General features: G+C 39.8%; 1 protein-coding gene across 3 annotated transcripts; it reads left to right on the top strand.

Moving 5' to 3' along the window:
- The first annotated feature begins 249 nt into the window (after window positions 1–249).
- On the top strand, window positions 250–14,604 carry lipea (lipase, hormone-sensitive a). Of its 3 annotated transcripts, none has more exons than XM_053637741.1 (11): window positions 250–1,936; window positions 4,526–4,766; window positions 5,014–5,298; window positions 5,538–5,628; window positions 8,059–8,204; window positions 9,358–9,543; window positions 9,658–9,810; window positions 10,004–10,148; window positions 10,245–10,472; window positions 10,575–10,933; window positions 11,416–14,604. In XM_053637741.1, the coding sequence occupies exons 2-11, from the start codon at window positions 4,527–4,529 to the stop codon at window positions 11,620–11,622; spliced, it is 2,040 nt and encodes a 679-aa protein (XP_053493716.1). In that variant the 5' UTR covers window positions 250–1,936; window position 4,526; the 3' UTR covers window positions 11,623–14,604. The 3 variants fall into 3 exon arrangements, with proteins under 3 accessions (XP_053493716.1, XP_053493715.1, XP_053493714.1); XM_053637740.1 differs by having other exon boundaries at window positions 250–2,270; XM_053637739.1 differs by lacking the exon at window positions 250–1,936 and having other exon boundaries at window positions 3,515–4,766.
- Window positions 14,605–15,800: the final 1,196 nt, after the last annotated feature.

The raw sequence follows: 15,800 nt of genomic DNA, 5'->3' as shown, positions 1-15,800 counted from the left end.
TGGAAAGTGCTAAGCATGGAAAACCTTTCATGAATTCTTAAAAGAGTAACTAAAGTGGATTTGCAACCAATTCAATTAATGATAGTGTTAGCATGTCCGATTACTTTTGGTCCCTGAAATATGGAGACCACATATAACCATCACTCCTCATGCACCTTTTATAACTCCTCATTTTTTTTGGGGGGGGGGGGGGATGGGAGCATATTCACACCATTAGAATGAAGGATTTTTCTTTTCCGGTGGCAAGACACTTCAACAGCGATGGATATACCGTAACATTAATGACATTTCTGTTTGCATCGCCAGTTGTTATTGTTGTTGTGGGAGTAGTGAAGTGACTAAACATAAGGAGGAGCTCGTGGACTCTCTGGGAACTTTGGAAACCCAATGGAATGAATTTTGGAAGCCAATGTATACACACTCACTGTCCACTTTATTAGGAACACCTGTACACCTGCTCATTTATGCAGTTATCTAAGCAGCCAATCATGTGTGCAAAAAATCATGGATAAACAGGTCAAGAGCTTCAGTTAAGCATCATAATGACGAAAAAGTCTGATCTCTGTGACTTTAATCATGGCCTGGATATTGGTGCTAGATGGGCTGATTTGAGTATGTCAGAAAATGAAACCGATCTCCTTGGTTTTTAAACACAACAGTCTGTAAAGTTTATACAGAATGGTTCGAAAAACAAAAAAACGTCTGGTGAGTGGAGTGTCTGCAGGCTGAAACACTCTGGGTGCATCCCAATCAGCTCTGTAGGTCAGTAGTCAGGGCACTGATCACAGATCAGGGAGTTGGCCATTTTAAGGGCTGTCTCATTCGCAGAATCCTTCCAGTGCATTGGTACCTTCACTGCTCCCTAAAAAATCCCACAATGCACTGCAAAACCCAGGAGGCATCGATGCTCACTATTATTCCCTTACTGGAAGTGACGTCATGTTTTCTGAAACCTTTCAGCTCGAAACAAAATGGCAGACGAACTCTCGGCTAACCTCGTCTACGAATGTAAGCAGTGTGTTAACGTTGTTGTAGCTCTCAAATGATTACTTTTTACTTTTTTTAACTTTTTTTTTACTTTATTTGACGTTCTATAGCCTATGGCTACAGTTTGTTTGAGTCTTTAACGACTTTAATGATTTGTTAAAAATCCAGTAGCTAGCCTACGATCCTGCTTGAAGTACTAAGAAACAGAAATGCGCATGATCAAGCTAACAAATGTAGATCACATATAACGTCAGAAAGATATCGGTCCTGTCTGTTGTTAATAAATGTCAGTGGTGACGTTTTACAATGCGACTCGTGTTGCTGGAAATTGAGTCTTCAGTTTCCGAATATGTAGTGAGCCAGGGTCCTTACCAGTGCCTGACCTGGTATACATGATATACTTGGGAGCTGATTGAGACGCACCCCTTGTTGATGAGAGAGACAAGAGAGAGATGACAGAATGACCAGACTGGTTTAAGCTGACAGGAAGTCTAGAGGAACTCCAATATTTGATTGAATTGGATAAGTTTAGTGCTATAATAGGTTGCCTATTTAGTTGTGGTGTTACTGTTTTTCTATTTTTTTCTCTTTTTTTTTAATGTTTCGGTGTCTTTAAAAGCCCCTGAGAAACTTCAACACTGTCAATAAGGCACTAGTCTCACATGACTCGAACTCCCAGGGTGCTGCGCGGTAAACTTCTGACAGCACCGACGGGTTGTTTTCCTCTAAATCAGCCTTTTCATGTTTCAGGTCACTGTGGAATCTACCTCGGTATATCGCGATAATAGTGTGATTCATTCCTTCACAGCGGTCAAAGTCCCAGCACGGGTTTCATGTCAACAGCTTACACAGCCGCAGAACTTCTGTGTTATTGAGTGTGTGTGTGTGTGTGTGAGAGAGAGAGAGAGAGAGAGAGAGAGAGAGAGAACGACAAAGACAACGACAACAGGTAAGCGGAGGAGACTCGAGGAGGTTCAGATGTCTCCCTGTTGGAAATATCGTGCACTACACCGCGCGAGCTCTACTTTTTCACGGAAGTGTAGAAGCATTTGAGCTCCATATATCCGCCTTCCATCTGTAGTGCTGGTTTTGTTTTTTGTTTTGGTTGTGACGCGAGTCTGTTGGACTTTGTAACATTTTGAAAGCGTAAGTTTTGCGGAAGTTCTCGGCAGCTGCAGTGGTGTTGGGAGATGATGTGAAAGCTACACGTCAGGACTCGGCTTACCCGAGAAGGTCTTCACCTGGTCACACGGTCAGAGTCACCTTCCCCAACCATACACTCTGTATGTATGTCAAAGTGTGGGTGTGTGTGTGTGTATATATATATATATATATATATATATATATATATATATAAAAAACTGTGTTGTGTAACGCTCATACTAATCATATAGCACTAATCCCACCATGTAAGGTGACTCTCTGCTGAGTTACTTTAATTCCAGACAAAAAACAAAACTGAAACCATTCTCTCAGTGGTTTCCATAAATAAGTGAAACACATCTACCTTAGGTATGTATCTTGGTTTATGTGTGTGGAAAATATGAAATATGTGCTAGTGGTTCAGGGCTAGGCAATATGACATAAATATCATATCATGATACATGAGGACATTTCGATGATACACCATGTGTATCACGATACATAATTTAGGTAGTAAAATAAGCAAAAGAAAACCATTAAACTGGGTTTGACATTACTTTTCTTTACCGTCTACAAAGACAAAGAAGGTTACGTTTTTGTTTTTTGAACTGAACAGCATCCATTCAGTACTGTTTTTTTTTATTTGTGATTTAAAAACATTAAAAATACATCGCCATACCGACAATATCTCAGGGAAAATGTATTGTGTAATCACGATATCATTTACAGCATTTTGGTAGACACCCTTATCCAGAGAAGCTTATATTTAACTCATTTATACAACTGAACTGTTGTGGGTTAAGGGCCTTGCTCAAGGACCCAGTGGCGGCAGTGCAGCAGTGCTTGGATTTGAACTCATGACCTTCCAACCAGTAGTCCAATGTTTTAACCACTGAGATACCACTACCATATAATATCAATATTATATTGATTTATTGCCCAGTCCTATAAGGGTGTAATTATACACTCGGGTCACAAAATGATTCAAATTCGTTCTTAGAATATTTTTAACAAAACTTGAATGAAGAAAAATTATGTGTGAAAAGACTCCTTTTCTCTGAATCATAAACAGTGCAAAACAATATACATTTTTGTCTATGAACCCAATCATAGAAAATTATTGATTGTGAACATAACGAGCAACATAGCAACGCCTGAAGTGTCATTTTAACCTGATAGAGCTCCAAAGGCAGCTAAATTGCCCAGCTTCTGTGGCCTCATTTTCAGGCACTGAGCTCTTTTTAAGGTGGTTGTGTAACCATATAACATGTAATGCATGTCTGACGTTGTGATCCGGAGCTATCATTCGCTTCACAGGTGCAGATTCCCAGTAATGGTGCAGGCTTTCCACCAAAGAATGTGGTTATGTGACCAGCACATTCTCTCTATATTTGAATTCTATGGCTTGTGCAGATTGTGGTGTTCAAACAGTGCAAATGCATGAGATGCATTAATTAATAGATCGCTGATTACCACAATGTGAATGTTTATGATCAGAATATCTTCAAAACATTTCAGTGCTTATTTAAAGATGTTTTCCCATTAGAACATGGCCTAAATATGGCAAGAATTAAGTCTGTGTCAGCAGTTGTTGCCTGCTTATGAGCAAGTTCAAAAATTGCCTCCATATTACCATGCTTTAGCTCATTTATCTGAACACTTGAGTACTTTCTCACACGCCTGTAACGACCAACAAACATTCAAAGCACATTTTACTTGAAAACTCTATATAGTGATGCATATATGCCAGAATAAATAGGTTGAGAACTAAAATATAAGACTCAGATTGGTGGTCACAATAGTGAGTTTAAATATAAATCAAAATAGACTTTTACACTAAGAGTGTAACACTGTTGCCATCATATTGCGGTTTTAACAGGGCTGAACAAGTTCATTAATTGCAAATCATAATGGAATTCACAAATAAACATTTTCAACAGCAACAAATCTTAGAAATTCATTTGTGGAATTGCCATGGCAATTTAAAAAAATGTAAGCTGTTTCTTGTTCCTGCTGATGGGTCACAGTAATATTTATTACACACAGTGAGAGAAATCAGCAGTGAACTGCATTTCACAAGACCTTCAACACACCGAGAGTTCATGTTATTGAGACAGGTCACTAGTGTAAGTGATATACAATGTGAGAGTTTAGTACTGAGTAGGTCATCAAGGTCATGACAGGTGGAGAAAGTCCTTCTGTGTATTTGGCACACAAGCAATATCAGAAAGAATAAATAGAGAAATCACTCCCACAGTAATGATTATACAGTTGGTGATTGTACTGGTTGACTAGAGAGACCTTTGACAGTTTGAACACAAATGTTTACGTAGTTTTCACTTTTCACATTGAAAATGCTTTTTCTTTCTCTCTCTCTCTCTCTCTGTCACCTAAGCATGGATCATCACCATGTATTCAACACCCTGGAAACAGTGTGTGAGGAAGCCATCTCTGCCATCTCTATGCATTCAAGTTTGCTACAGAATGATGCCACCAGTCAGTTGCTGGCAACAATGAGACGCATTCATGAACATGGGCAAGCTCTCAAGGCCCTGGTCAGTGGCTTTGCCACAGTTTATCACCATTTTGATTTTGACACAGACACCCCTGCAAATGGCTACCGCACCTTAATCAAGGTATGGTTAAACTCTATCTCTCTTTCTATCTATTTATTTTAGAGGCACCTTTCAGGAAAAGTAGAAAGTTTCCAATATTTATGGAAGTAACTGTAACCCAGACATGTGACCTGTCTGGCTGAATGTCTGTCTCTCAAACATGTTTGGGCTGATTTAAGTTGCACCATGTTAATTACTTTAAAATAATAATTGTTAAATTTGTCCTTGTAAATGTTTGTTTTAGTCCTGCTCTGTGTTTTGTCTACAGGTGGTCCTGTCCTGTGTACTCCACATAATCCAGAAGGGCCGCTACATTTCCTCCAACTGCGGGGGGATGTTTTTCCGTGTGGAGCACAATACTGGTGAGATGGAGGCGTACTGCATGGCACTTTGTCAGCTGCGTGCTCTTCTCTACCTGGCACAGCATTTACTCAACAACAACGAACATGGGCAGCTCCACTCGCTGGAAGATGAAGGTCTGAGCAGGAGGTTCGTCAGAGAGTACACATCTATGCACAAGGCCTGTTTCTATGGGCGTTGCCTGGGCTTTCAGGTAAGTAGCTTAGGGCCTGTGTGTGCATGTTCTGAGCGTTCATGCTTGTTCATTAATGCTTTTTTGTAATGACATACTTTGCATGTCGTCACATTGCAGTACAGTGTGTACTAAGCTCTAGTTTGTATGAACAACGGGCCTGAGTATTTTAGGTGTTTTTATAACATTAGTAGTGTTAAAGCACACACATATTAGTGATTCAATGAATTCCATGAAATGTTTGTCTTTCTGTCTGCTAGTTCTCTCCTTCTCTCAGGCCTTTCCTACAGACAGTGGTCATCAGTATGGTGTCATTTGGAGAGAACTACAAGAAACAACAGACTAGTTTAGGTGAGTGTAACACAGGCCAGTTCATGAACGTGGCACTAAATTGAACTGTTTTAATGGCTATATATAATTTAATATCAATCATTAAATTAAGGGTGTAATGATGTACTCCGGTCACGATTCCATTCGATTCACAATACTAATGTCACAATTTGATTCGATTCGATTCTCAGAATATTTTGAACAAATTTGAATTTGTAAATTTGAAAAACCTTCTGTGACCTCTGTTATGAAATTGTTGTGTAACTGTCAAGCCTATAACGAGTCTGCCATCGTGATCCGGAGCTCTCAGGACCGATGTGTTCACTATAAACACTTATTCATCACTTTATTAGGAACAGCTATACACCTACACATTTATGCAGTTATCTAATCAGCCAGTCATGTGGCAGCAATGCAGTGCATAAAATCATGCAGATACAGGCCAGCAGCTTCGGATAATGTTCACATCAACCATGAGAAGGGGGAAAGATATGACCTTAGTGATTTTACCCATGGCATGGTTGTTGACAATAGACGGGCTGGTTTGAGCATTTCTAAATTCTATGTCACAAAGCAAAAGTCGTCTCAAACCGGTTTCATGAACATGACAATGAGTTCTGTGTTCTTCAGTACCCTTCGCAGTCACGGGATCTGAATCCAGTAAAACACCTTTAGAATGTGGTACAACGGCAGATTTGCAGCATGAAAGTGCACCTGAAAAATCTGCAAGAATTGCATGATGCAGTCGTGTCAACAAGGAATGTTTCCAACATCTTGTGGAATCCATGCTATGAAGAACTGAGGCTGTTTTAGAGCAAAGGGAGGCCCTACCCAGTATTAGTATAGTCTTTGTAATAAAGTGCTCAGTGAGTGTATGGATTTTAACTCTGTGGATTGCATCGATTAGGACCTCTGGTGTCCAAACAGTATAGTTGCATTAGATGCATAATTAATAGAATGCTGATACACACTGTGTGACTCGCACATTTCATTGATGCACATTATCAGTTGTTTGCATCGTGATGCTTGGTGTCACATTGCATCGTAACACCCCTTACCTTCAGTGAATAGTCTCAGGCATGGCAGTGCACCATATGTGGTGTATCCACTTCTTGCATTTACAGTGGGTTGCCAAAGTATTTAGACCCCTTGAGTTTTTGCACTCTTTTTTGTGTTATAGATTCAGTTTAAAATGGATTAAATTGACTTTTTTGGCCATTAAGCTACACACAGTAATCCATAATGAAAAACCAAAAACATGTTTAGAAATCTTTGCAAATTTTTCAAAAACTGAAATGTCTCATTTAGATACACATTCACACCCTTTATTCAGCACCTTTGACAGCATTTATAGCTTCGCGGTTTCTTAGATATGCCTCTGCAGCCTTTGCTCACCTGGATCTTGGCAGTGTCTCCCGTTCTTCATCGCAGATCCTCTTGGGTTCAATCAGATTGGATGGGGAGCATCTGTGAACTGCCAGCTTTGGGTTTCTCCACAGATGTTCTATGGGGTTCAAGTCTGGGCTTTGACCGAGCCACTCGAGCACATCCAGAGACTTGTTCTGAAGCCACTCCAGCGTTGTCTTGGCTGTATGATTTGGGTTGTTGTCGTGTTGAAAGGTAAACTTTCACCCCAGTCTGAGGTATTGTGCACTCTAAACCAATAGCATGATGCTGCCACCATCATGCTTCACCGTAGGGATGGTATTACCAGTTGATGAGCAGTGCCTGGATTTTGCAAGATGTAACGCTTGGAGTTCAGCCCAAGAGGTTAGATTTTTGTCTAACGAGTCCAGAGAAACTTTGTCCTCATGCTTTCAGAATCCTTTACATGCCTGCCAAATGCCTTTTACTCAGGAGTGGCTTGTGTCTAGCTATGCCTGATTAAACCATCAAATATGCCTGATTGATTGAGTATTTCTGAGATGGTTGTCCTTCCAGCAGGTTCTGCCATCTCTCTAGTGAAGCTCTAGTGACCATGGGATTCTTAGTCACCTCCCTGATCAAGGCCCGTCTAGCCCATTTTGTGGATTACAGAGCGTTCCTTGGACTTCATAGCTTGGTTTTTGGTCTGACATGCACTGTGAATTGTGGGACCTTATACACACAGGTGCCTTTCTAAATCTTGGACTCCAGTCAAGTTCTAGAGACTATTTAGAGCTTATCTACAAACATTTATAAAACCATATTTTTGCTTTGTTATTCCTGATTATTCTGTGCAGATTAATGATCAAAAAACTGAATTAAACTATTTGATTTTAAATTGAATCTGTAATACAAAAATTGTGCAAAAAGTGAAGGGGTCTGAATATTTTCCAAGCTCACTGTATACACTTCATTTAGTTTGGAAAGAAAGGTGCTGAGGATGTGTTAGCATCATGCAATTGCATAGTGTTAAGGAAGTGGTGAAGTCGTTTACTATGATTCAGTAAAAAATGTATTTATTTGTAGGAAGGGCAGCACTTTCTGTCATTACTTCTGGGAAGTACGTGGTGGATCCTGAGCTGAGGGGGGCGGAGTTTGAACGCATCACTCAGAACCTGGATATGCATTTCTGGAAAACCTTTTGGAACATCACTGAGACAGAGCTGATATCAGTTAGTTGGATTTTTTGTGGCTCCTTTTATTGCATTTTGGAAACAACAGTCACTCAATCACACCAGTGTTTCTCAATCATTTTATTAACTTCCTGAAACCAAGTCTCACAGTCTAAATAAATTAATCGCTCACTACATTATCTGTGTGCATAAGTCATTCATTAACATATAGTACTAATATTGCTTAATATAATTCAGTACTCCTCTCACTTGAGTACTCGATTCCGTAAGGAATAGATAAAATCTATTTAGCCTGACTTTAAGCATGTGACTGCATAACAAATTTAAGATTCCTAGTCTAATGTCTTGATGTGGCACAGTGTATTCACATAATACACTATATGGCTAAGAGTTTGTGGACACCTGACCATCACACCCATGTGTGCTTGTTGAACATCCATTCCAGATTTGTTCCCCCTTTGCTGTTACAATAAGCTCCACTCTTCTGGTAAGGCTTTCCACTAGATTTTGGAGTGTGGCTGTGGGGATTTGTGTCCATTCAGCTACAAGAGCATTAGTGAGGTTGAGGTCAGACACTGATGCTGGGATGTGGAGGAGGCTCCAGTTCCAGTTCATCCCAAAGGTGTTCAGTGGGGTTGAGGTCAGGGCTCTGTGCAGGACACTCGAGTTCTTCCACCTTCTTCCAACCTTAACACACCATGTCTTCATGGAGCTTGCTTTGTGCACTTTGTGTCATGCTGGAACAGGTTTGGACCTCTTAGTTCCAGTGAAGGGAAACTGCAATGTTACAGCATTCAAACACATTCTATACAATTGTGTGCTTCTGACTTTGTGGCAACAGTTTTGGAAGGCTCCTATATGGGTCTGATGGTCAGGTGTCCACAAATCGAATTATCAGAAAATCTACTCAGTGGTTGAACATGACAAGAACTTTTTTAGTTGCTTGGTTAATTCAGCTGAATATAAATTATTTCATTTAAAAAAAATTGAGGGTTGCACTTCCAGGTGTCACTGGTTGAAAGTGATTTTTTTTCCCCCTTATTTTGTGACAATACTGAGTCACAAAATAAGGAATGTACTTGAAGAGCAGAAGTTCCTGTATATTATTTCAATGTATATACAAAGTGGTCGTGCCATAAGGCCAGTAGTGATTAGATTGTTATCTCTGTTTTTAATCTCACTGTCCCTCCAGAGTTTAGCGAGCATCAGGTCACATGCTGTGCAGGTGAATTGTACTCTAACAATTCCAGGTGAGCCACTGAGTTTACCTCTAGCCTCAGACACAAGTCTCTTAGTCACAGTGACGCCTCCCATTGCCCACTGGGGGCCGGGACCCGTTCAAGTACGCCTCATCTCTCACATACTCCGCCAGGGACAGGTGCGTCGTGACACTCTGTGGTTGTGGTTGTTTATGTGCATATTAATACAGGTCAGATCATTTTGATTCACCAGGTGACCAAATGCCACTGACGCACTACCTCTTTCTCTGCAGGATAGTGCTGAGTTGCTCTCGTTCACTCAGTCTGAGGGATCTCAACTCTCTCTTCCTGTAGGCCTCAGGCCTCAAAGTGGCCCCCTCTCTCCATGGCTCCTCATCCACTTTCATGGGGGTGGATTTGTGGCTCAGACCTCTAAATCTCATGAAGTATGCTAAATCTGTTTGTCTATAGAGAGAGATTTTATTTGAGTGAATTACTCTCTTTGAAGGAAAGTCTCTGTATGTAAACTGTTCAGTCTTGGTATGATGTCCACTTTCAGTACTCAAAATATCTCGAAAGCTAAACGTTGGCTTCCTGTACCTATTATTTATATCAGTCTTGGATTTATCTGATTTCTAGAGTTACCTAAAGAGCTGGTCAAAGGATTTGAATGTGCCCATTCTATCTGTGGATTACTCACTGGCTCCTGAAGCCCCCTTTCCTCGGGCTCTGGAAGAATGTTTCTATGCTTACTGCTGGGCTCTAAAGAACTGTCAATTACTGGGTACAGAAATGCATGCAAAAGATAAAAACATAAATGAAACACAATTTTCATAGTGTTGAGAGATTCATAAACTTGACCTCCAATATTTTCTCTCAGGCTCGACAGCAGAACGTGTGTGTCTAGCAGGAGACAGTGCTGGTGGGAACCTATGCATCACTGTCTCTCTGAAGGCCATGTCTCATGGGGTAAGAATCCCTGATGGCATCATGGCTGCCTACCCAGCGACACTCCTGACAACTGATGCCTCACCATCACGGTTTCTCACGCTCATTGACCCAGTGCTACCTCTTAGTGTGCTTTACAAGTGTATCAATGCATACACTGGTAAGACCATCACTAACTACATATCTGGATCCTTAACTTAGAACCATGACCCGATATTAACCTTCGTGTTCATGACTTGTAAGCATATCTTTTCATTATCAGGTATGGATAGTGTGTCTGTGCAGCCCAGGCAGCAGCTGGACAGTCTGAGCACTCTGGGACGGGACACTGCGCTTTTTCTTGAGAACATCACACAAGGAGCTTCCAGCTGGCTGCAGTCGCTGCTTGACCGCACGTCTACCTCACCTGCGAGATTATCTGATGGTTCTCAAAATGCCGTGCCTCATTCTGCTGACATGCTGCACGGCCTGATGGAATTCCCAGAAGGCTTTGAACCTCTGCGCTCTGGGTGTCTGGCAGAGATTCATATCCCCTGCACTCCTATCATGAAGAACCCATTTGTATCTCCTCTACTTGCACCTGACAGTCTCCTCAGAGGACTACCACCTGTACATCTAGTGGTAAGGACCAGAATGAAAGTAGTGTGAATGTACTGAGAGTATAGAGTAGGGTCCAAACATCTGAGACCAAGAATAGTTTTTGCTCCTTGTATAAAGGTTAAAGATTATTTAATAATTTAGAGTCTTGCACTTTATGATACAAGTTGTTGCCCCAACCCCTGAACATCACTGTATGTTTGTATTGTATTCAGCTTCTACAGTGGATATAAAAAGTCAACACACCCCTGTTAAAATTGCAAGTTTTTGTGATATAAAAACCAAGATAATTCATACAGTAGAATATATCCAAATCCAGCAGCATATTCTTATTCTTATTACAGCATTCAAATACATGAATATAAAGAATGGGGCAATTGGCTAACAAATGTAGTTAATATATTCGAATGATTCCAATAATCAGAAGCCTAACCATGACAAAATATAAGTAGAGACTGCAGGAAGAAAGAAATTAACTGTTGATCATTGACCATTATCTTCTATAGGCTTCAGCGTTGGATGCTCTGTTGGATGATTCTGTGATGTTTGCCAAAAAGCTGAAGAGCATTGACCAACCGGTGACCTTGACTGTAGTGGAGGACATCCCACATGGCTTCCTCAGCCTATCACAACTCTGCAAAGAGACTAAGGCTGCATCAGACATTTGTGTAGCACGAATCAGAGAAGTCTTTGAGCAAGACATACCACAATAAAACTCTCTTATCAAATAAACCTAATGATCATAGTACTAATAAGCTGACAAATCAGCGTTTTGAGAAGGAAAGAGGTTGATGAGAAAAAATGTAAAGAACTGTTGGGGGGGGGGGGGTAATTTTAAACATACCTCAAAATGGCACACCTTCATGTTGTAACTTGAAGTACCGTGGTTATTAGCCTTAGCACTGTGAAAGTACTGCAAAAGAGAGACTGTGTTTTACTGTGCGAATCTCAGAACAAGCTAACGTGTTTTACGTCTATTTATTTCTTAATGTTCTACAAATTCACATGTGCCTCTTTGGTCATTTCAAACATTTTTGAACTTTGTGTTTTGCCATCCCTGCTACCCAGAAAGCATGGCCAATTTTACTCCCTTGACACCCAGTCACGCATGGCTGTGGTGGATGCTTTTCTGTAATTGAATGTCATTCACACCCTGAAATACTTAAATGAAAGATGCCACCCCTCTCGTATGGCCTTGCGAGCTATAGTATTTGTAAACAGTTCATCCTGAGTGTAAAAAAAAAATAATAATGTTACGTGGGCCTCATGTATCAAGCTGGATATGAACAGATTTATTTGTAAATCTTTCATACAAGCATTTACACAAGAAATTTGGTATTCATGAAAATCCTTTAAATTCAGAAAAATGTTCCTACTCGTGTTCCTGAGTGTGTGTAAATTTACACATACCGTGCTGTGAAAAAGTATTTCTTGATTTCTTCTGTTTTTGTGTATATCTCATACTAATTTTTTCAGTAATTAAAATCTAAGATAAAATGGGGGAATGGTGGCTTGGTGGCTTAGTGGTTAGCGCATACGCCTCACACCTCCAGGGTTGAGGGCTCAATTCTCACTGCACCCCTCTGTGTACTGGAACTTGCATGCTCTACCCATGCCTTGGGAGTCTCCTCCGGGCATTCTGGCTTCCTCCCCCAGTCCAAAGAAATGCATTGTAGGCTGATGGGAATGTCCAAAAGTGTCCGTAGTGCATGAATGGGTGTGTGAATGGGTGTGTGAATGGGTGTGTGAATGGGTGTGTGAATGGGTGCGTGAATGGGTGCGTGAATGGGTGCGTGAATGTGTGCGTGATTGTGCCCTGCAATGGAAAAGCGCTACAGAAAATGGATGGATCTAAAATAAAACAAAGGCAACCTGAGTAAACACAAAATACAGTTTTTAAATGATATTATTTATTGAATCAAAAAAAGTTATCCAATACCAACTGGGCCTGTGTGAAAATGTATTTGCCCCCATAGTTACTAATTTCCGAAATCTATGAAACTGCATTCATAATGGGGTTCAGCTGGACTAGACACAACCAGGCCTGATTACTGCAAACCCTGTTCAATCAAATCAACACTTAAATAAAACTTTTTCAACAGCATGAAGTTGGTTAAAAGGTCTTAACCAGTAACACTGGCCATAGTTGAAATGCCAAAGTTGAAAGAAATTCCAGAAATGATGAGGAAGAAGGTGACTGAAATATATCAGTCTGGGAAGGGTTGCAAAGCTATTTCAAGGCCTGTGGGACTCCAAAGGACAACAGTGAGAACCATTATCTCCAAATGGAAAAACTTGGCACAGTAGTGAACCTTCTCAGAAGTGGACGACCTTCCAAAATTCCTCCATGAGCAACTACTCGTCCAGGAAGTCACAAAAGAGCCAAGGACAACATCAAAGGACCTACAAGTCTCTCTTGCATCAATAAAGGTCACTGTTCATGACTCAACTATCAGAAAGACACTGGGCAAAAATGGCATCCATGGAAGAGTGGCAATGTGAAAACCACTGCAAACCCAGAAAAACATTAAGACTCATCTGAATTTACTGAAACACACCTTGATGATCCTCAAATTCGTTACATCTGGCATAAATCAAACAGAATTCCACAAAAAGAATATCATACCTAAGGTCAAGCATAGTGGTGGAAGTGTGATGGTGTGGGGATGCTTTGCTTCTTCAGGGCCTGGGCACCTTGCAGTAATTGAGGGAAACATTAATTCTGCTCTCTACCAAAAAGTCCTAAAAGAGAATGTCCGGTCTTCAATCCGTAAATTGAAACTCAAGTGCAACTGGATTATACAGCAAGACAATGATCCAAAGCATAGGAGTAAGTCCTAGTCCTAGAAGTAACTGACAGACTAATCTCCAGTTATCAGAAGCGTTTGGTTGCAGTTATTGCTGCTAAAGGTGGCACAACCGGATTTGAAGTTTAAGGGGGCAATTAGTTTTTCACATTGGTGGTAGGTGTTGGATAACTTTTTTTTTTCCTTCAATAAAAAATAAAAACTGTATTGTGTTTACTCAGGTTAACTTTGTTTTATGTTGTATTTTTTTTACCTAAACATTTACACACAATTTTACTAAATGATAAATGAGGCCCAATGTTTTGTTTGTTTTTTTGTTTGGTTTTTAATAGCATTTTGCTAATGTTCCCTGTTCATAAAGTTAATATAGACTAAGTGGTGATAAAAGATGAATTTAACTCCATGTCTTTCAAGGCTAAACTGATTTAAGACATTGAAGTGTAATGTGCAGTATGTAAATCTGATATTAACACTTTAACCTGGAGTGTATCAGCTAAAAAATGGACAAGGATTTGTAGAGTTAATCTCTTTACATGGATTTTCACAAATGAACAGATGTCTGAATTAGATATAACTGACCAAATTTGAATGCATGCACTTGATGTTTTTAATTGTTTTACATGTGCAAAAAATACATCTGCATACCCAAAGAGATTAGGGTGCACCTGCTTTGGTATGGCAGTAATAATGAATTTGCTGTATTGAACTACCTCTTAACAGGATTATAACAGCCACTTATTTCTAATCAGTTGGCAATAAATCTCTGGTAATATAAAGAGTGTTTATATTTCTTCACATTTTTAAGGATTGAGGACAACTTCAGTGTGTTTCATGGTTTCAGGAATGTTTCTTCCTATCTCTCATCTAATAAATATCTTTTCAGACATGCTTTGAACACTGTCTTTGTCATTTTTGCTTGTTTTTTGTTTTGTTTTGTTTTTTTGTCAAACATAACAGAAGATTCCCAAATAATTAATGATATATTTTAATGATCCGCAGTGGAGGAGGCTACATGATGCTTAACACTTACAATGACGCGTTTTATACCAAACAATCTGCAAATTTATGTTGATCTTGGGGGAAAAAATATTTATAAATTTATTTATTTATAATAATTTTTTATGTAATTTAAGAAGAAGAAGGTGACATTAAATAAAACGTGAAATTAAGTAAGTTGACTGAGAAATAAATCCTTTTTTTTTGTGTGTGTTCTCTTAAAATTTCAGTAACAGTAACCGGTATTTCTGACAGTTTCTGTCGCACATAAGACTCAGGAGAAGTTTGAGGCTTTTTGTGCTGGAGATTTATTCACATCAGCAAAAACCCACAATCCAAAATCACCATCATAAATCAGGCAAAAGTTCAAAGCACAGCCAAGGCAAAGCACAAACATGCAGAGTAAACCCATAAGAGACAATAATCAGAATTAAAACTGAGAACTTAAAATGGAAGCAAGACTTTGCAAAGTGTTTCATAAAAATAGGCAGCAGACAGGGAAGTTGTGAAATTGGTTCAGTACTCGGAGGAGGAGGACCTGTGCTGGTGTGGAGGAGAAATATCCTGAACTGGTGTGATGGTTACACATACAGTAACATATTCCAGTTACATAAGTGACATTACCGCATTTGGCAGACACCCTTATCCAGAGCGACATACAATTATCTCAATGATACAGCTGAGCAGTTAAGAGTTAAGGGCCTTGCACAAGGGCCCAACAGTGGCAGCTTGGCAGAAACAGGCAGATTCAGTGGTGTTTTCAAATAATGTATTGAAATCATATTATAGCAGATACTGTGATGATTCAAATAGCAAATCATCATCTTAAGAATCGAAATCGTATCGTATTGTATCGTAGTAGATGCAGTGGTAATGACAAACATTAATTCGTTGCACTAAAGGGTTAGTTCACCCAAAAATTGTAAATCTGTCATCAGTTACTCACCCTCACGTCGTTCCAAACCCGTAAGACTTTCGTTCGTCTTCGGAACACAAATGAAGACGTTTTTAATGAATCCTGGGAGATTTCTGCCTCTCTGTTTACAGTCCAAGTAACCAAAACTTTCAAGCTCCAAAAAGTTCATAAA

Source organism: Ictalurus furcatus, chromosome 12 (assembly GCF_023375685.1).
Source record: "Ictalurus furcatus strain D&B chromosome 12, Billie_1.0, whole genome shotgun sequence".
In the NCBI taxonomy this organism is placed as follows: domain Eukaryota; kingdom Metazoa; phylum Chordata; class Actinopteri; order Siluriformes; family Ictaluridae; genus Ictalurus; species Ictalurus furcatus.
The sequence above is the reverse complement of the archived record's forward strand: the minus strand, read 5'-3'. Positions and strand labels throughout refer to the sequence as shown.